The following is a 22,147-nucleotide window of genomic DNA, read 5'->3' as shown; positions in this document are numbered from 1 at the left end:
CACATTTTCTATGGATTTTAATAGGAAAGCTAAATCTGACTTTATAAAAATTTATATTGTACAATTTTTACATTTGCTTTTTTCTATTTTAAGCTTGTTAACACATTTTACAATAAATACTGAAACGCTGCCACTTGATCAGCGAGTCATATTGCTCAGGAGATGATCTCCCTTTAGCAAGGAGCTACAACAAAGTCCCTTTTGCTCTCCAGTCCTGAGAGAGCAAATCCTGCAGCTCCCCTTCATCCTCACTGCCAAGATCTTCATCCTCTTTGGCTTGGGTGGCACTCAGGCGCATCACCTCCTTCAGCTTCTCTCTCATGATATCCTGGCGGTCACGCAGCTGCTCAACACGGCGGAAGCATTCACTAGGGCAAGATAAGAATACGGTGGTCATGCTCCGGGAAAACAGGGTGCCAAGTGAAACAGTTCTTGAAGGGGGACCGGTTTTTATGAGGAAATGCTCACACAACTGCTGTTTCTTACGTATGAGCATCATGGAGGCATGAGCGGCAGGTGGAGACGGGGGGCAAATAGCAGCTGAGCACCTCTGCAAGGCTCTGGTGTTCCAGTGCCCAGATAAGTCACTACCAAGGCTGCCTCCATGGGGAGCTGCAGCCACCTTCTCAGTCAGCCCCACAGTTCCTATGGAGGCCTCCTCCTGTGCTTCCACAGCACTTCCAGATTGGCCACATTTGTTTCCAAGGGGGCATATCATGTTGTGGACCTGCTACCTTTCCACTCTTACAGACCACCCCCCCCCCGACATATTTTATTTAAAAAAATTATACCCAGGATTAAAAGTACTATATGGAAAGCACTCTCTAGGAGGCATTTCTGTAAGCAGTCCTCTCTCTTCCCCAGCTTAAGCAGACTGTGTTTCTCTGGAGCCATTATCTGGAAAAAATGCATCTGTATTAAAATTCTACAGGATTTTTCAACCGAGCCATCCGCTCACGTGTGATTTTGTATCTTTGTGGAAAGCCTTATGGCTCTTCAGAAACACTGTGAACTAAGGGAGGTCAATTTAAACTTGTACCACTGGTCAAGGTCCTCTCCACTGCCTATGGAGACAGGTTTTTAAACACACACACTCCATCCCCTCAGTTGCTCATTCTGTCCTTTCGGAGAGCAGATTCTTAAAAGGTAGGTCTGGCCGAATGTCCACGTCCAGGAAAAGGCAGCAGGACTCAGACTGGGTATCTCTGGGGAAATTTTCCATGTGCTTCTGCCTTGGAGCCCCTGCGTATCTGCCACAGAAGCCGTAAGCGTTACAAAGGATTCTGGAGCACGTTTTAGGGATTCACTCAGTTCACAAAGGTTCTCACTGAGCTTTTTCCAAGTTTCCAAGGAAATGTTTTTCTGCAACTGTTCAAAAACTATTGATTTTAGGACATACCAGGAATCAACCTTTGGCTACTTTATTTTGCTTCTTTTGATGTCTGATCCTCAACAATACCTACACAGAAACAATGTATTTCTACTATCCAGAATAAATGTTACTTTAATTCAACCCTACATACAGGGTTGTGAATGCAGTCCTGTTCTGGTTCACTTCTAACCTAAGAGCGTGAGAATAATGTTATGGCTTAGCCTGTTCATGATTAAGGCTTAACAATCAATTGCACATGAAACACTGAAGAGACAGGAACCTGCAAGTATCACTGACTTGATTCAGAAACTTTATGGCATACCAAGGTCAGAAGGAATGTCAACAAACAAAATGTTAGGCTAGCAACAGTTAAGGATGCTAGGAACTTGACTTCCTTTGCCAGGCTGAACACATTGCCTTGCCACAGGATAGAAAAGTATAGCAGTCATACAGTTCAGGGGTCATGGTAAGTGGCTTTCAGATGACCCAATTTAACACAACACTTAAAATAAAGGTATCAGACTTCTGCAATGGTAGTTTACTCTTGTGTTCCTGGAAGGAGAACATCTTAAATCGTTTCCATCATTTTTTAGATAGTCGTAAGACCTTAAAACAAGACCTTAAATGGGTTTTAAACCAGAACTTTTAGGAACAAGAAACCTAAACCCCCTAAACCCCAATACTATATTCTTGTTTTCACTGAAGCATTGGAGCTGGCGGGAGGGAAGTAGAGCAGGCAGACTGGAGTGCTCTAAAGCTGAGGAACCAAGTGTGTCAGCATTCCTGGGCCCTCCTACCAATTGTATGTTGCTTATTTTTAGGGAAAAGTTAATTCTACCCTTGCTAAGCCTGGTACTTATAGGATAACAGGGGCAGTTTGATCATATCTGGCAAAACAATACAGGTTCATCACAGTCTAGAGTCTTGTGCATTTTCCATCAGGACCAGATATAAAAGTGAACTGTACTAAAAAAAACCTTAGTTGAATTTAAGCTCTCTTTCGTTTCCTCTTCTTGCAATTCCAAAAGGTAACCAAACCCATCAAAGTATCTGTCACAGAAACAAATGCCATCCAGGACTCCTTAGCTATTGCATCTGAAGTGTTCTTGTGGAATACGGAGTTTCTAAGAAACGTATACAGCAGACCCGTGCTGCAGGGTGCCACACACTAATCCGATGCTAGAGTACCTTCGAGTCTGGGACTGCATCACTTGGCTCCATGTCACGAGTGCGGGATGTTTGCAGTAAAGACCTGCAGGATGCAATTGTGGCTGAAGGATTCAGCCAAGAAAATTAGCTTTCCTTAAGTTTCTAGTCTTCATGTTTACAAAGACATGCTTGAAAGCATGTTGGCAAAGGCTATGAAATATCAGAATGAGAGGAGCTGCTGGATTAGATTTTCATATGGGGGGAGGCTTCAGTGTCCCTTCCAGTATCTAACAGAATAGTAAAACTTGCAAAATTATACAGTTTTGTCTGACTTACATGATGTATGCAGATTGCAACACTTGTGAACAGATTTTTAATGGATTTTTAAACATGGTGTGAACCAGCCCTCTGTGTATTTGCCAGATATTAAGAAGTGATGATCAATTTAAGCCTACCTCAACCTTCAATACAGAAATGGTAATTTATGGACATTATTGTGTCTCATTAGCTCATGTTAAATTTCCAGTGTGGCCCCTGATGGTGAACATGCAGCTTGCCCAAGAGAGACTTTAACATGCCTTTCGTCTTGTTGGAAGGCTTTGATTTCATCTTTCTCTTAAACACACAATTGATGTAATTGAAAAGCATATCAGCAAATTAAAAATGTATGAATCAAGTTTTGAACAAAATTATACAATTGGTAAGTTATGTTAAAATGAACATTTATTTTTTAGAAACAAATCAATAGAGCCACTTTATGGAAAACCCAATTTTTGGGAAGCCAGGATTTATCTACTTACATCTGTTCATCAATTTCCCCAATCTGCCGGTCAAGTCGCCCTTCCTCATCTTCTTCGGCCATTATAGCTTCTGAAATCTAACTCAGAAAAGACAGCGATCTTATTATTTCCCAATGGAAGAGACTGGTGGGGGGAGTGGATTTAGAGTTAACTCGGAGTGGGGTGCTTCTTCTCACTAGAGGCTGTGAAAATGTAGAAAACTACACCCGGGGGGGCCTGGGTTCAACTCAAGCTGGCCTTCTCAACTGCATTTATGAGACCAGGAGCCAGCCAAGAACCTTTATGGTCCCTCTCCACAGCAGATTCACTCTTCCCACCTTAACCACCGCTGAGGGATATGGCATTACCAATGTTAATTTACAGCTAACATAGTTCTTCAGAATGTAAGCAAATTCAAAACATAATTCAGTCTCAACTTGATGAAGGCACGCAGCACAGGCAGGGAGGGGCCTGCTTCTATTCAAAAGATCTTAGGATGCTTTATGAACATACCATGATAGTGAAAAGTCAGGCCTAGGAACTCTTGTTATTATTTGTCAACCACCTCATCTGTATTTCAAAATGTATTTTAACCTGTTATATCTTTCAGCATATACTTTCTCAAGGTTGAATGTCTTGGAGATACTGTGCAGCCAATGGTCAACTTGTAACCAAGGACAGCCCTTGCAGATTACTCACGTTCACACAACGTGCCAACAACTGATCTTGTATGAACATGTGCTGTGTTGACAGCACCAAGTACATTTGGGAACAGGATATGGTCTGCTCTGCAACACTTTCCACCCAACAATTCATTTATGGGAATTGTCTGAAAGCCAAGACAAGAAACAATGGAGAAGCTGCCGAGTGGAATCTGCTACAGCCCACTGGCAAGCCACAGAGCCCCTTGTGCAACTGGGTAGGGAAATCTGCCAATATAAACACACACAGAGGACTGTTAAAATTCACGACAAAGCCCCCAAACTCCTGCAACAGGTACAGACTCTTTGCATAAAGACACAAGAGACCTGACAGGTTCACACTTTTATAGAGCCGAATGCAGAGTTCAAACAAACAGACATTGACAAAAGGTGCCTAATGTCACTTCAGTAAGGTTTTGTGGCATATACATACTGCACTCCTTTTATTCAGAGTCCATGGATCAATTTAGGAAAGTTAAGTACATAGCCATCTTCACCATCTCCCCCCACCCCCACCAACTGTCCCACAAAACAGATTTAGAAGAATACAGCCTTTTACCAAAAAAGGATCAATTTCACAGTATGAATAGGGCTAGACAGGCCACTCTTGAATGGCAGACTGTTAAAATTCACTTTGTAAACTTACACAAAATTAAGGCAAGCAGCCAGCAAACACAGTCATTCCGCTAAGCTCCAGTTCTGCACTCGGCAGCACTCTGCAAGCCGCTCGAGCCAGAAGACACCGACTTACCGTGCTGACTTGTCGCATGGCCTTCTGGAATTCATCCCATTCTTTGTCCATCTGATCCTTTGGGGCATCAACCTTTCGGACCTAAGAACAAACCAATGCTTCACTCTTACTTCTCGACAACAATTCTAAGTCCACCTTTGATTCTACTTCTGCTAAATGCTGCAGCAAAGAGTTCTGACGCCAAGCCCTGCTGATGCTCTGGAACAGGCAACGCATGCCCACATCTGCAGCGGGGGGCGGGAGCCTAACTTAAAACAATAAATTTGCTCTGCCTTCGTGCAAATGTTAAGGCTGCCAGAGCTTAAACTTTTTTTTTTTTGGAAATGCTAAGAATGATCTGGCATTTCTGGTACAGCAACAACTTTTCCTGTTCTAAAGACCACAGAGATAATACTTATGAGGACTGCAAGAAATTGTGGTATATATGGTTTTAGCAATACCTTCTTTAATTTCTTTGCTTTAAACACAAGCATTGAAAATCTGGCCAGTCTTATCAGTCAAAACTCATACAAAAATGCTAAGCTGCAAGAACTGATTACAAGTAGACAGGAACATGCCCCTACCTGTACAGGTTGAACAACTGAAGGGGAGGTTCCCAAAAAGCCATCAAAAAAGCAAAAATTTTGTAAAAGTGTGTGTGAGAGACCCCTGTGTATTCCAGAAACTTACATGTTTTGCAATGCTTCAGAAGACTCGTGCCTTTAGAAACCTAAATAAGTATATTAACAGCTCTCAGCATTTATATGGAACTTTAGAATATTTCAGAGCATCTCACACACATTATCTTAAAGAAAAAATTAATATAATCCCTATTGCAGATGGGAGACTTAGGCAGAGAGGTTCAGTTCCCCCCATGAGCTCATGGCTGGAGCAGGTCTGAACCAGAGACTTCCTGTCACTTAACCCACCCCTCACTATTCCACCAGATCTCAGGTATACCTCCAACGCCGGAAGCCAAAAGAGGACATCACCATGTGGGAACACGAGCACAGCGTTTAGGCAGACACCATACTGACCCTTGTTAGACTGGCAATGGAAGGTAAGCTCGGGATCAGCTGTGCCTCTCACGGCCACGCTGCATCAATGAGATGATTTACCTTTTACCTTCAAATCCACTACTGAAGACAGAGGTGGCCCCAGGTTTACCTGTGGAGTCGTATCTGAAGCCATAAGAAATAGGAGGGGGGGGGGCAAGAGAAGCTGGGGCTGCCTCACCACCTACTCAGCTGCTGAACATAAAGGTCAAGAGCAACTCTCCGGGTGCAAACCTCATGAAAAGCGCCACAAGCAAGCGGGGGAAGCCAGCGTTTCCATTTCACCTTCTAGGTGGCAATTTGGGCTCAACCCATTGAACACCAGTGTCCAGAGAATGATGTGTAGCAAATTTACACTAGGTCTATATTTTGTGCATTTGGTTTTTTCCTGGTAAATCCAAGTCATAGATGTACTTTACTTCTAAATGACTAATTGTACTTCATGATGTAAAGCATTTACAAAATCTTATCACTATATATATATATATATAAAAAAAAACTTCAGTCATGTATCAGTTTTGTTTACTGTGGTCATTTCTACATTTCTAACATAACACTTGTCTCTCTCTATTGTGGTCTGTCTTTTTCCAAGTTTAATTGATATTTCATAATAATAAAAGCTAACAAAGAATTATCTTCCTCCTGAGATGTTCAATCAGTAGCTGCTTTAAAGAATTTCTCCTAATATTAAGATCGCTTCGGAAGCATTCATTCCTTCAGCAGACCGAGGCCACCACAAACAGCACCTAACCACTCCTTGCACTTGAGAGCTTCCTGTGCTTATCTGAGAGCAAGAATATCCAGGCAGATACAGCAGACAAGGACAACATAATCCAGTGGGAAGTTCACTTGCACCAGCCCCACTGGACTGAACAGGAACGATGCAGAATCAAGAGCAGGACAGACACAGCAAATACAGCAGAATCGTGGGTGCACCTATTCAGTTCAGCAGGGGATGGAGCAGAGCATTCCACAGGATTTAACCCAGTCTCTGTCACGCCTACCATCGAGTTAGGCAAAATCTATTCTGCACGTTACATGGACAGAATGCTGGACGAGTCTCTTTCAGACTGGATGGTTATGTGGCAGCTGTAGTGTCAATTTTTGCAGACACTTCCAAGTAAAGCTCTCCCTGCTTGTCATAAGCTAGCATAGCCAGGACTATGCTAAATCTTTCCTCCTGATGTGCTAGTTTTCTGCATTTTCCCCATGCTGTTGAACCTTCAAAAATGCGCACACAAACCCAGCACTGCAGTTTAAAGAGATACAGTTCCCATTCTGAGGCTACCCCTTCCCTTTGTGCAACATGCAGATCAGTACTCTGACCCTGCCAGCGCAGACTGTGCCACTAGTCAGACCATTTAGAATTATGCCAAACAGACCAACAGTGTGTGTGGAACCGCACAAAACAAGCGACACAGAACCCACGAAGGAGTCTTCCTATCAGGGCAGCCAACTTCCTTTGGAAATCCTCTCTTTGGCTGATCAAGGATTGTAACAAACAAAACGGGAAGCCTTCTGTCCCATGGAAAGCCGGGTTCTGTGACTTCCCAGACATTTGCTTAAATTGCCTAATTTATTCTGCTGCTACTCCATTCCCTGGGAGGGATGAAGCAAGCCGCCTCGCAGACATAGGAAATCCTACCAAGCCTCCCCGTTCTAGCTTCATAGATGACTCTAGATATTGTATGCACATTTTCAAACCCACCTCTGCAAATGTTCCTTTTTTGTTTGAAGTTGCAAGATTCTCAGAGTACTGAGTTCTGCACCTAATACCAAGTTCCTGCCTGTGTACGGAAATCGCCAAGCACACATAATACTGCCTGCAATCGACAGTTCACCAGGACATTTAGGTAAACACAGGTACACTAGTTTCCACTTTAAGGAGCTCACAATCTCCACAAATGAGGTGGCAATCTAGAAAAAGTGCTGCAATATTTCGGAAATGCAGTTCCTATGGCTGTGACCCTTAAGGAGGCAGAGTATTAACTCAAGAACACTTTTCTGTACCTCCCTGCAAAGTCAGGGAAAGGTCCTAAAACAGAGACCACTAACCTGTTTGCCAAAACTCCCAGCGGTTCTTTATGGAGCTTCTGAAGAAAAGCAACCTCAAGTGATGTAAAAAGCACAGGCGGGAAAGTGAGATACCACTAGTCATTAAAGCAGCCAGCTGCTCCTGGCAGGACTGCAGAAATGGGGGGGGGGTGTTGTTTCTCTCCTTAATATGAGAAGATTTTGAGGCACTCAGATGGCTCTCTAGCTGCCCGTGTGTGCCTTGTGCCAGTATTGGCTGTTGGGATGGGAAAGGAGACAAGCAGAGGCACCAGGGCATTGCTTACTGGCAGCAACGAGCAAGATTACAAGCCATTCATACATTACTCACAAACACTGCACCGGTTGTCATTTTGAAACCGCACCTTGACACTGGCCTGAATCTTACAACTCACTCAAGGGGGAAGCCTTCCTCCAACAGAAGGAGCTCTTCTGTCTGCGTCCTATAGAGCAGGGTTGGCCAAATGGCGGCTCACAAGCTGCATGCGGCTCTTCAAGCCTTATTTGGCGGCTCCCAGAGGCTTGCAAGTTCACTCCTCCCTTTAAGGGGCAGAGCGGACCAGCCGCTCTCCCGATCTAGGCACCCAGCCGTGCTTCCCCTTTCTTTCCCAATGCTGGAGCAAGGAAAGGGCGGGGCCAGGGCCGAGGACAGCCCACCCTCCCTTGCCATGCTGGGCACTCGTCTGCAGGCACCGAGCTTTGCCAGCCCTGCGCTTGCAGCGAGCGCCCGGGAAGGGCACTTGGGGGGAAGGGGAAAGAGAGCAGCGAAGAAGCGGTGAGGAAGCGCCAAGACAGAAGTGGCCCAGGACTTCCTGCTTGCTGGCTTACTCCTGAGTAGGCAAGCGCGCAGTTGGCAACAGCCGCTCATGGCACGAAGTGCAGCTTGCGCTAGGGTGCTTTTGCATGGGCGGAAGCCCCATTCATTGCACGGAGGACTGGCTCACCCATAAGTGCGTGCAGCTCAGCTGGGATGGAGGGGCAGGGAGTGTATTTGCTTCAGAGGACATGTGCTTGCATTAAAATTGTGTGGCTCCGCTTTTGTGATCCTTCCTTCCTTGATTTCTTTATCTCTCTTTCTTTCCTTCTTTCCATTTTTCTTTCTTCCTTTCTCTTTCCTTCTTTCCATCTCTTTCTTCCTTCCTTCCCCTGCCTTTCTTCCTTTTTACTTTTTTCCATCTTTCCAAGCTTTCCTTCCTTCCTCTTTTCTTCTTTCCATACCTTTCCATTTCTTCCTTTCCTTCTTTCCATGTCTTTCTTCCTTCCTTCCTCTTTACTTCCTTCTATATCTTTTCATACCTTTCCAAATCTTTCTTTCCCTTTCTTCCTTTCTCTTTACTTCATCTTTCCATGTCTTCCTTCCTTCCTTCCTTCCATGTATTTCTTTCCTTCTTTCCCTTCCTTTCTTCCTTCCTCTTTACTTCCTTCCATATCTTTCCATGCCTTCCTTGTCTTTCCTTTTTCCCTTCCTTCTTTCCATGCCTTCCTTCCTTGTCTTTCGTTCTTTCCTTTTTTCATCCTTCCTTCTTTCCATATCTTCTTTTTTTGTCTTTTCCTTCCTTCTTTCCATGTCTTCCTTTCTGTCTTTTTCTTCCTTTCTGTCTTTCCATGTCTTTCCCTCCCTCCCTTTCCTTTTTTCCTTCCTTCTTTCTTTCCATGTATTTCTTATTTTCAATAAAACATTGGGGTTACCAAGTCCAACTCAAAAAATACCTGGGGTCTTTGGGGGTGGAGCCAGAATACTTTGGAGGTGGTGCCTTGCAAGGATGATATCACTTTTTGTAATGTCACTTCCAGGTCAAAGGTCAGATGGGAGTCCTTCCCAAGCTCCACCCCTTCCGATGACATCACTTCCAGCATACTGTGCCCAAACCCCACCCCTTCCTGTGATGTCACTTTCAGGGCACTCCCCGAAACCCGCCTCTTCCTCTGAAGTCACTTCAATGCATCATGTCTTGTGGCTCTCAAATATCTCATGTTTATTCTATGTGGCTCTTACATTAAGCAAGTGTGGCCACCCCTCCTATAGAGGAAGGCTCTCAAATTCGGCTACAATGCTAACCAACACACACACGCCCACATGGATTTGCCTAGTGACAGAAGAAATGTCACTGGAACCAGCAATACAGCTGGAAATGTCAATGGCATTTCAAAAAGTTGGAGTGTTCAATACGCTCTCCATTTGTCAACACGTTGAAATGTGTAAAAATTCCTAAGAGATTATGTAAGACTAGAGGAAACTGAATACACATGAGAAATACAAGAGCAACCTGACTAGTCTTGCTTAAAGTATCACATCACAGAAGCCCTCTAAAAAAGGCTGACAAAAAATCAGCATCATAACCGCATCACTTACCAAAAGCTACCAAGAAGGACTTTCAGTGATTATGTAAATCTATTAGAACTGAGCTAGCTGGATTAATTCCTCTATTAATATGAGCTGAAATCACCAGAACAAATCACACTTGCCTTTGCATCCACTTCAGGATCATCAAAAAATCCCTCTGGTAAGGCCTCGGCTGTGTTCTCTCTCCTGAAAAGTTAAAATGAAGGTTTATCTTCGGCTAATGCATAGGGCTCACGTTTTTAATTCCTTCAGAGAAACACTACAACAGAAACACTACATGCTGATGCAATAATTTCATCAGACTTCGCCTTCTTTGAGAAAACAACCAATACTTCAGATTACAATGGAGAATACACACAGATTACAATGGAGAATACACACAGATTTACAAGAGAGTCCATATCACATTTCACTTACTTTTACTAGGCAAACAATGTTTAGACCCTTTCAAAGCAGACAAGATTCAGCTTTCGGTTTAGATCCTTTACCTCTCCACAATCTTTTCTTGTACTTCTGCTTTCTGTATTGAGCCAGAGTGAGAGACCAGAGCTGCAGGAGCTGCTGCAGTTTTGTTTTCCAAGAGGTCTGCAAGAAAGGAAACACACCTAAAGGTCTGGGGGGAAAGACTGTAGAAATGACAGAGAAATTCCTCTCATTATCTTTAGATCACCCAGTGAAACTGACTGGCAGCAGGTTCAGCATGAACAAAAAGAGTACTTTTTTCACACAACACAAACCTTGAGGAACTCACTACCATACTAAAAATATTAATCCTATACACAGTAGGAAGTAAGCAGCAAGAAAAGTGTTGCTTTCTGGCTCCCCACCCTGCAGCTTTTTTCATCCGATGGGGAGTGGGGAGGATTGTAGTGAGTCGCAATTTTTGCCTGGAGCCTGGGGATCCATTCCACCAGCAGAGGAGCTTTCCTTTGGCAAAGCTATTACATGGCATTCATTATCCTGGAGCATCAGCCAACGTGGGTCTGTCAGAGGCAAAGAGGTGGCATAAGCCGCAGTCTGTGTTAATGCCATCAATAACAAATGAATGCCAGTTTTTGCTTTAGCATATGTAGTTGTCTAATCAGCATGTATTGCACAAGCAGTGCACAGAATAGTGCAAAAAAAAAAGGGGGAAATGGCACAAGGAAATATTTACATAAGATGGGAAGGGGCACAACTCTCCCAGGATACCCCAAAAATACACCCAAGCACCGCTAGGTTAAGTTAATAAACTGAATCAAGCACGCCAACAAACACTTCTCCCCAGAAGATCAACAACAATTGAACACCTGACCAAATTAAACTTCTATGCCAACAGAAAACTGAGCCTAGCAAAAAAAACCCCCAAACTTCTGTAAAGAAAGCCCAATAACAGGGAAAAACAGCTCCCCCCCACCCCCAGAACAAGCAGCAAACAGTAAATAAACAGTACATAAAACAGTAAATATAACCAACTTCAAAAGTCAGAAACCAAAGCCTCCCTACGCAAAAGCCCAAACAAAGCCCAAACACAGCAAAAAAAGCAGTTTTGGAAATGTAAAATTAAAAAAAAACCCTTTTCCCTTCCCCCCACCTCTAACTCTCCCAGACACCAGGCCAAAGCCCTCCCTACAAAGAGAGAAAGAACCCAGTGAGTCTAATGACTCTCAAACCAGGCAACAGCCAGGAATCCACTCCACTCACTCGGCAGCAGGATCCAGTTGCAGTCCAAAGCAGGCCAAGAGAGCCGCCAGCAACAACAACATTCGATTTATATACCGCCCTTCAGGACAACTTAATGCCCACTCAGAGCGGTTTACAAAGCATGCCATTATTATCCCCACAACAAAACACCCTGTGAGGTGGGTGGGGCTGAGAGAGCTCCAGAGAGCTGTGACTAGCCCAAGGTCACTCAGCTGGCTTCAAGTGGAGGAGTGGGGAATCAAACCCGGCTCTCCAGATTAGAGTCCCGCGCTCTTAACCACTACACCAAACTGGCTCTCAACAATAGCCAACAGCAGCAAGCAGGCCAGGCTAGAGGAAAATTGAGGCTGACTGAGGCAAGCCTCCTAATTTAACTCCTTGCAGCAGTTTAAAAAAGGCACTCTCCTTCTTGAGAATCCCATTGGCCAGAGAAAGAGATGCTTCAAGGATTGGCCACTCACGATCCCCCCTCCCTTTCACCTCGGACTCATTCCTCCTCCCTTCTCATAAAAAAAGGTGGGAAGCAGTGTTTCTTTGCTGTTCCTTAAGAAAGGAATAGCAAGGAACAGCGCAGTCACACTTCCTGAATTTTACCAAATAAATTCAGTAAACTTAATTTATTCAGGAACAGAGTTCAGTTACACCGAATTTTACCCAATCAGGTACATTTGGTAATTTTTACCGAATACCGAACCCAAATTGCACATCCCTATTGGAAATACCCCAAGGTTGCTTTCTACTGAACACTGGTTCTGGATAATGTAAGACTGGATAAAATATCCCTCCGGATCCACTTCTGGCTTTACTGAGCTGTTTAAAGAATGCTGCTATTTCTGCCAAGACTGAAATGACTCGACTTCTTTTCATAGTAGCCAGACAATTGGTAGCTTTTCCCCCCAGGTATTTTATACTATTGACATGGCAAATACAGCTGAAAAAAATCATAGTATTTGGTTAAGCAAGCAGAAGCCCTTTTCAATTGGAAACAGTTTTCCTTGTTCTACCACAATTCTCTCAAAAAGAAAATTAATCCAACTGTCTGATTTGCACCTTTCTAGCTAGTGAGGTCCTGCAACTGAATTACTTGCCACAGGGGTGTTTGTAGAGAGCTGTCAGATTACCTGACGCTACAGCAGCAGCAGAGGTTGCTTTCTGAAGAGGGTCTGGAGTTGTTGTATTTTGGACAGGTGAAGAAAGAGGTGGCTTGCTGCTGTGGTCTTTGGTTTCTGCCGTCTCTTCATCCTCTTCCTCATCCTCCTCTTCATAGTCTCCCAGCAATAAACTGCAGCTTGAATCTTTTGAAGAGACTCTTTCTGCATCCACTGGGGTTTTTTGGCTAAAAAAGTCTGCTGGCAGCCTAAGGAGAAAGAGGCAAAATGTTTAATGTTTTTACGTACTCATACCGAGTTGGAGCTGACAGATCTGTTCTGCTAACAGATGTACTTTTTTGCAGCAGGAGGAGACTTTCCTTGCTGCTTCTGCTGAAAAAAAAGGGTCCCTGCCAGTGCAGGATCCAGCGCAATATAAGCTAGGATCCAAAAGGCTGGACATGCCCAGTGGAATGATCTTGTCCTCTACAGTGGCACACACACTGTGCCTGGGACAAACTACGGCAGCCCCCTCAATTTCAAAAGAAAGTTGCCATGTGGCACGCCCCCCACCCATGCATCTTGTATATGTGGAATCAGTTCCAGTTCCTTTATATCCAGGACTGTTGTGACAAAGATTTCTTTCCACTGCCTTAGCTTCCTTATAGCAACGCTGATTTCAGGAGCTCCCCCAGGATTTCACCCTCTACTTGTCCTGTTTCTGTGTTGCCTCCTGTTCTCCTGCTATCTTTCCTAAATCTGTTTTTGTACAATCTTTTTCAAAAGATCACAGTCTAAGCACCTTTGGATGCACGAGGATGGGAAGGTAGGCAGCTCTCCAATGGAGGGGGGAGGAAAAGTTGGTCACACGGGTCTGAAGCAAGGAAACTGCAGAGAAAGCTGCTGTGTGGAGTTCCCTCTAAGCGGTGCAGTGTTGTGAGCCAGAAATCCAATTTGTGAGCAGCAACGTGCAAGTTGTGAGCGCGCCTTTTCGAAAACCAGAATCCATTTGATTAAAAGACTTTTGATTTAGGTTGTCTGAGGCATTGGTATTGGGTGCCATCAATATGCTGATGACACCCACTTAGGCATGTGGTTCTCAAAAGCTTACGCCTCAATAAAGTTGGTTAGTCTTAAAGATGCTACTGGACTCTTTACTATTTTGCAACTACAGACTAACACGGCTAACTCCTCTGGATCTACAGAGAAGAAGAATTGTGCACCATCCAGCCCCGCAATGCACTCACTCTCTGGCTATTCCCTTCTGTGTTTTATATAAAAAGGTGTTGTGAAGCATGCCTGCAAATGGCTCAGACACCATTTCTTTCCACAGGCATCAGTGTATTGCCAGAGTTTTCTTTGCATTTTGGGCAACATCAGGCAGATGAGCTTCAGTCAGGGTTCCTCTTTGCCCACAAGCAAATGCTAAACAGAATGTGATGGGCAGTCATCCCTCCCTCTACCTCTGCTCTGTCGATTGGCATTTCCTGTCTCTTCTGTGGCCAGGTCTGCAGAAAGAAGAAGGAAGCTGGCTGAACTTGCAGGGGGAGCACCTATTTAGCTTCCAGCTGAGAGCTGCTCATTGGAACAGCCTAGAACTGGCCTTTAGTCACCCTGGAGGCTTCATGGCTTTAAAACTCTTTCCTTTTCTCTTTGTGAGTTCTGGTCATGGAATCTTTGAAATGAAATCAAGTCATAAAGCGTAAAGTCAGCACTGAAGTCCTGCCTTCTCCTTGCTTGCCATTCTGTTTTATTACACTGTATTGCAATGATCTATTCTCCCCTGAAGATATAAGCAGAATGCCGTTGATGTACAAAAATACTGGTAAAACTGAGGCCGCAGCTCCCCACTCCCCATGGAGTAATTTAACTAGAGGACAGCCTGTCTTACCAGCACGTGTAAAATTTCCAGATTCAGACCCTAGCTCTGTCATGAATTTTCCTTGCCATGCAAGTCTTTGTGACTAGGAAGTTAATTTTTTGTGTGCATGTAAAACAGATTTCCTTAGTCGTGAATTTACACACACACAAAAAGAGTATTTCCCTACCTGGAGCTGGCAACCCTGGGAGTGTGAAACACCACTGCCATCTCCTCCTCCTCCTCCTCCTCCTCCAGCACCCACGCCGGGCCAGAGAGGCTGCTCGGTGGGCTGGTGAGAAATAGCATGGGTGCCTGCCGCTGCTGCCGCCACCTTTTCCTCCAGCACTGGGCCAGAGAGGATGCTTGGCGGGCTGGCGAAAGGTCTTGGGGATGCCCACCATGGCTCCTCTTCCACACTCGGCAACGGGCCTGAGTAAGGCCGCGTGGATGCCTGCCGCAGCTCTTTCCTCCAAGGGGCTGGGGAAAGACCGTGCGGGCGGCTGCTGCAGTGCCTCTTCCAGAGCCCAGCGATGGGCTGGGGAAAGGCTGCGTGGGCGCCTGCCGCGGCTCCTCTTCCAGAGCCCAGTGAGGGGCCAGGGAAAGGCTGCACGGGCACCTGCCGCAGCTCTTTCCCCGAGCCTGGCAAGGGGCCAGGGAAAGGCAGCGCAGGCACCTGCTGCGATGCCTCCTCCAGAGCCCGGCGAGGGGCCGGGGAAAGGCAGCGCAGGCGCCTGCTGCGATGCCTCCTCCAGAGCCCGGCGAGGGGCCGGGGAAAGGCTGCACGGGCGCCTGCTGCGGCTCTTTCCCCGAGCCTGGCGAGGGACTAGGGAAAGGCAGCGCGGGCGCCTGCTGCGATGCCTCCTCCAGAGCCCGGCGAGGGGCCGGGGAAAGGCAGCGCAGGCGCCTGCTGCGATGCCTCCTCCAGAGCCCGGCGAGGGGCCGGGGAAAGGCTGCACGGGCGCCTGCTGCGGCTCTTTCCCCGTGCCTGGTGAGGGACTAGGGAAAGGCAGCGCGGGTGCCTGCCGCGGCTCCTCCTCCAGCACCCAGCGCATTCCGTGCGCTGGGGCTTCTCAACTCTGCGCTGAGTTGTGACAATTCCTGCGCCATAGCGCAGGAGTGCATGTTCGCGGGAACCCTGGTGTGGACCCTCCATTGCCACTACAATTTCCTTTGCATTCACTGCAACAACAAGAGCTGCATAAGGAATTATCTCCATGTGGAAGCTGCACAGGCCATAATGTTCAAAATCCAGCTCCGAAGAGCCACAGCCTCCCTCAGATCTGCAATATGGAAATAATACTGACTCCTGCAAGGCTTAGTGAAATAATGTACATGGATTTTTAACATAATATTACCTACCTCTAAGTGTAACATGCAGTTATGGGCTCCAGCACAAGAAACAACATGGAGGAGACGTTAAATGGCTCCTCTATGCTGGTAATCTCCATGCAATGAGTTACTTGTGTCCAGGGGCTCACCATGAGACAAAGGTCCTCCATCCAAAAGGCTTATAGTAGAACTGAGGCGATGTCCCAAAAGCCACATGCATACAAACCATTAGAGAGTCCTGTTCAAATAGCCTTTTGTCCTAGTCCTAGTGGAGGAATTTTCCTCAGATGAAAGGAGCCTTAGTCTGTTGCAAGACACTGAGAAAGGCTCTATTTGTTGAAGGAAAATGTCTATGCAAGCAGAACAGATCCACAGGATCCCACCCAATGACTTTACATACTGAGCAGAGGACAAAGTGTCTTGTTTACATCCACACTTAGCAATAAAATACCTAGCTTACCCAGATGCAACAGTCTGTGGGCAGTCAGCAGGATCTGAAAAATAAGACACCATTTTCAGAGTTTTGTGCCGCAAAAATCACTAGAAATATGAACTTCACAAGAGAGATACTGAGGTGCAGGGGCTTGTTAAATGGCTTTCCTTGGATTAGTGTCGTTAAGAGAGAGAGAGAGAGAGAGATCCTCCATACATCTCTGGAATTTTTAAACTTTTTCAAGCCTGAACAGGCCCTTTAAGTTTAGGTAAAGGAGAAGCACAACTACGGTGCTCCATCATGGCACTGGCACACAGCAGATGTTTCAGTGGTGCACTACAGGTAACCTGGTCCTAACTTATCATTTACAAGGCTGCTGTGGACACAAGCTTGGCAATTCCAGCAACGCACTCTTAATGTTTATTTGCTTCACTTTTACCCGACTTTCCTCCCAGTGGGGACCCAAACTGGCTTAAGTTGTTCTCCTCTCCTCCATTTTCATTCTTCCAATAACCCTGTGAGGTAGGATATGCTGAGTATATGTGACTGCCTCACGGTCACCCACCAAGCTTCCATGGTAAAGCAGGGATTCTCACACTGGACTTCCAGATCCTAGGCCGATACTCTTACCACTACACCACACGGGCTCTCTTCATGAGATAACATCTGGGACTGGTAGTGCACTGAGACCCACCTAGTTCACTGGGCTCATGAGCTACATGCTTTTCTACATTCCCAGCAAACACTGGCAGATCTTGTATTATTCATGTGACCTGTACTTACCATACCAGCTCTGGTGGTGGAGAGTGCCATAAAGGTGATCCTTGGTGGGGTTTTCATGGCAAGAGACTAACAGAGGTGGTGTGCCATTGCCTGCCTCTGCAACCCTGGTTTTCATTGGAGGTCTCCCATCCAATTACTAACCAAGGCCGACCCTGCTTAGCTTCTGGGATCTGATGAGATTGGGCTTGCCTGAGCTATCCAGGTTAGGGCACATACCAGCTATACTAGCTAGAGAAATATATAATACCAGCAAATACAATATCCATCTACATCGTAGCTTGCATATACAAAAACTTGCCACCAAATTTTGCTGTTTTCATCAATTTTTCTAGGACAGGCAAAAAAACAAAGCCACATAAAAATTAAAGGTTACAGTTTCGTGAACACTGCATTGTGAGGCTATACCTTTCCTTTTTTTCTGCTCTGGAAACTCTGTGTCTGCAATTTTCCTTTTGAGAGAAGATGACACATCAGGAGTCGGGCCCGGTACTGACTGCTTGAGATCTTTTAACTGTGCAAGTTTCTGGGGAGACAATTTTCAACCAGAAGATGAATACCTGTGCTTTATTTACCTGGATTTCAGTAAAGCTTTTGTTAAGGTTCCCCATGACATTCTAATGGGTAAACTGGAAGACTGCGAAGTGGACTATAGGACAGTTTGGTGGATAGGGAACTTGGTTAGAGGACCGCACCCAAAGAGTGGTGATCAATGGCGTTTCATCAGATTGGAGGGAGGTGTCCAGTGGGGTGCCACAGGGCTCGGTTTTGGGCCTGGTACTTTTTAATATTTTTATCAATGATCTGGATGAAGAGGGAAACGGGCTACTCATTAAATTTGCTGATGATAACAAATTAGGAGTAGCAAACACCCAAGAAGATACAGTTAAAATTCAACAAGACCTGAATACTCTGGAGAAGTGGGCAGTCGTGAACAGGATGCAATTCAACATAGATAAGTGCACAGAGACCCATTTTATTTTCTGACACTACCTTCCCAGATCAGGAGTGAGTGAGTATTCTGGTGACCAGCGTTTAACAAGGATACACTGGAAGGCAAGTCTGGTGCCAGCAGCCATGGTAATTCCAGCTCCCAGTTATATTCATTCAGCCACAAAGGACTGATCCAGACTGAATGTTGTCCCCCTTAACTCCAATTAGGAGACTGTAAGTCAGCTGCAACAACTCAGACTCCTTCCACCTCTCATCTCCATCTCATGGGGGGCTAACCCTACCCAGGCTTACCATGCATAGAATCTGACCCAGTATGAAATTCTAGGTTCAGGCACTAGTTAAAGGGGAACCTTGAACAGGTTGCTTCTGGCATTTCCATCAATGGGAGGTAAAGGCAGGAGGGATAGAATTCACCTCCAAGTAGTCTGGAGGAAGATGTATGCATTCCCAGCACCAATTATTTCTTCAACATAGTTAACAAGAAGCCAGCATTATGCCTAACTTAGCCTAAAACTGCAGATGCGTTAAAAAAAACACTCAAAAGTGTTAATCCACAAACTATACAATATGGCAACCACAGCAAATTAAAGTACCTAGAAAGTTCTGGAATAATGTTTAAGGCAATTACTGTAACTTACCCTTTATTCAGTACATTTCACAACACTGGGGTAAAAAATCCAAAAGTACCATCATCTAGTTATTTTCACCCTGACGAAATCTACACTTATGAAAGGAAATTTCTGTGTTCTTCACATTTATACAATTAACATTTGATTTATATACTGCCCTTCAGGACAGGTAAGGCCCTCTCAGATAGGTTTACAAAGTGTGTTGTTATTATTATCCTCATGACAATCACCCTGTGATGTGGGTGGGGCTGAGACAGCTCTGAGAGAGCTGTGACTGATCGAAGGTCACCCAGTTGGCTACAAGCAGAGGAGTGGAGAATCAAACCTGGCTCTCCAGATTAGAGTCCTGCTGCTCTTAAACACTACACCAAACTTTACCTTACAGAATGATGAAGACTAAAAATGTTTATTTTTTAAAAAAGTAAGTTTATAGCTTTTTCATAGCATTAATTCATAGGAGAAGGAAATTTCCAAAAGGGACAGGATATTTCCCTTCCTATGCTTATTTAATCAAAAGTAAGTCTCACTCAGATCAACAGGACATATTTTGTAGTATGTGTGCATAGGATTGCAGCCTTAGCTACAGAAACAAAATCAAGTATACTAGACAAAGAAATAACAGTTAATGTTCATATATTAATTAATCTGCAAATTTTAACTAACTTCTATAAAATATTATTTATAAAACTAGTAACAATTATAAATTACACAATAAAGAAATAAAACTGGACAATCCAACCAAGACTTAATGAGTACAAGGCTACAAATTGTATATTTTCTTTACTACATTTCTTATGTAAAATCAACTAAAACTCTCATGGTTCTTTAGATGTATTTACTGTAGCATATATACATATCCTATCTGCTGAATGCCGGGCTAAGTGGGCTGATAATTTGACTAACAAATTTTTTTTATGAATTCTCTGGATATCCCTTGTGCCATCCAGATATTCAGCACATCAGATGAAACAAGTTTTTAACCAATTACTATTAGATAAAACCTATCACTTAGTTGAAAGGGCCAAATCTACACATACTATATTTTTTCAGTATCACAGACTTAAATACAAATATACTACCACACAAAACATGACCTCTCACCTCTTTGTGTTGTTTTCCAAGAACATGTGTTTGCCACAATAGTTCAGTCTTCACAGGTACACTGCACAGAGAGCAACTTAAGTTCCCCAAACTATTATATGTAAAAATTTCAGTTAAAGAAACCGTGCAAAAAAACTCAAACAGCTCAGAACTCTAATCCTGGAGAACAACTCTTTTAAAGCCCTGTTTTGCAAGGGAATGTTGAAAACTCTGCCAGATCTTGCTTGCGATTATGTTTTTGTTGAATGGCTCAATGGAAAAAGCTGGCACGGCTCCTTCTTGCTCCCTTCCAAGAACTGTAAGGCAGAATTATCTGGAAGGGCTTTTCAGTGATTTAGGAAAGGGAAAGGTTGCTGCAGAAGCAGACAATGTGAGGGAGTATGCAGACTTTCAATTTTGGTACTGGACGAATAAATTTTAGTTTCCTACTGCTTGAATTGCTATAGATACCATGAGAATTACAGACTATAGAATGTAAGTTCTGATTGTATTTTGTATATTTAAATTTAGGTGTCTTTGATTTTGTTTTATGCCAACAACAATAAAACACTGACCATAAGGTACTTTTCAGTGAGTCACCTTAGGGGGAAAGGCAGGTGACAAATAAATACATGTACCTTGAAAATAAAATGTAGTTATAATAACGTATAAGCCATTTACACCACTCTGCATTCAAACTAAAACATGTATTTAAGATGTTGACAACGGAGCTTCTGAGGGCGAAATATGTGCCCAGAGTAATTAACGAAATCTAGGCCACGCCCTAGCTTCCCTTCAGAAACGCACCCCTTTCTATTTTAATCCGACTCAAGCGGAAGGGCCCAGAATTCAAGGTCTGCCACGAGCCTCACTAAAGGGCGCCCAGGGCACCCTCGCGGACTCACCCGCCTCGCATGGTTGCTCAGTTAAAAGACAGGAGAGGAGCCCATCCCATTTGAGCCCCCACGGCTCGGGGCGGGGCCCAGGATCCTGCCCTCCTCCCTTCCCCTCACCACCACCCCGTGAGGGAGGCGAGGCCGAGGCGCCCCGTCAGCGGGGACCCCAGCCCGGGTCTCTCCTCCTGAGGCCGCTCCGGCTCCAGCCCCTCCCGCCGTCTCCAGGGACGAGAGGAAGGCCGCAGGCGAGAGGCGCCGCCACGAAGCTCCAGCCCCACGCCGAGGGGCCAGCGGGAGGGCGTTGCGCAGCCCCGGCGGATTCCCGGCTCCTCCCTCCCTCCCTCTCAGCAGCAGCCGAAGCCGCGGCGGGTCAGGATATCTGGCGAAGGGCGAGTCGACCTTCTTCTTCTTCCCGGCGGCCTCCGTCTGCCGCTGCTTCTCCCTCATGAGGCGCCGCAGCTCCTCCTGCCCCACCGCCGCCGGCCGCCGCCGCCCCGAGCTCGAGGCGGCCGCCGCCATCGCCCTTCCCGTCGCGGCCGCGGTGGCGTCACCCATCGGAACGATCGCGGCAATTTTATGTCAGGGCGTTTTTGTGGGGGCGAGATGCGAGCCTGGAAGCAGGGGACGTTACCTGGGCGACCGGACGCTTTTAAATAGCGTCATAAGCAAGGGTCCGGGGAGATACCGCTCTAGGCTTTGCTATGTTTATAGCGAAAGCCTCGTCTGTGGGCGGGGAACCAGGTCCGTTTAGGCACGAAGTGGCGGCCTCTTCGTGCCTCGCTGAGCCAAGAGTTTAAAATAATACTAGCTGGCCGGTTTCGTCCGTTGATGAAACCGCGAGCACCGTACCAAGACATCCACCTGACTCTAAGGGTTGCCAACCTCCAGTTGGGACCTTGAGATACCCTAGAATTCCAGCGGATCTCCAGACTACCTGAAAAAAATGATTGCTTGGGAGTCTGGGCTCTCCAGGGCATTATACCCTAATGAAACTGCTCATCAGTTTCCACTCCCAAATCTCCAGGGCTTCCCCAACCTAGAGTTGGCAACTCCACCCCCTTAACACGGCCTTTTCAACCATTACCAGCCTAAGACAGAAATGCACCGTGGTACATCTATGGGTGGATGGCATGCAGGTCCTCCATCCCCATGGGAAATGCAAGAGCTATTCCTCCTTTAGGTACCTAGAAAAGGGGGGCCAATAGGAGAGGAATCAGCCTCTTCAGCAGGAT

The 22,147-nt window shown here is 45.4% G+C and overlaps 1 protein-coding gene across 1 annotated transcript; it reads right to left on the bottom strand.

The window, feature by feature from the left end:
• On the bottom strand, nt 1-21,562 carry LOC129337388 (zinc finger protein 830-like). The gene is made up of 10 exons (XM_054990992.1): nt 21,295-21,562; nt 20,041-20,140; nt 17,765-17,882; nt 16,604-16,637; nt 12,987-13,222; nt 10,671-10,767; nt 10,305-10,368; nt 4,753-4,833; nt 3,322-3,398; nt 1-368 (listed from the first exon to the last, which is right to left on the bottom strand). Exons 1-10 carry the CDS (start codon nt 21,468-21,470, stop codon nt 185-187), a joined length of 1,167 nt encoding a protein of 388 aa, XP_054846967.1. The 5' UTR covers nt 21,471-21,562; the 3' UTR covers nt 1-184.
• Between the last annotated feature and the right edge of the window lie 585 nt (nt 21,563-22,147).

This window comes from Eublepharis macularius, chromosome 11 (assembly GCF_028583425.1).
Source record: "Eublepharis macularius isolate TG4126 chromosome 11, MPM_Emac_v1.0, whole genome shotgun sequence".
NCBI lineage: Eukaryota > Metazoa > Chordata > Lepidosauria > Squamata > Eublepharidae > Eublepharis > Eublepharis macularius.
The sequence above is the reverse complement of the archived record's forward strand: the minus strand, read 5'-3'. Positions and strand labels throughout refer to the sequence as shown.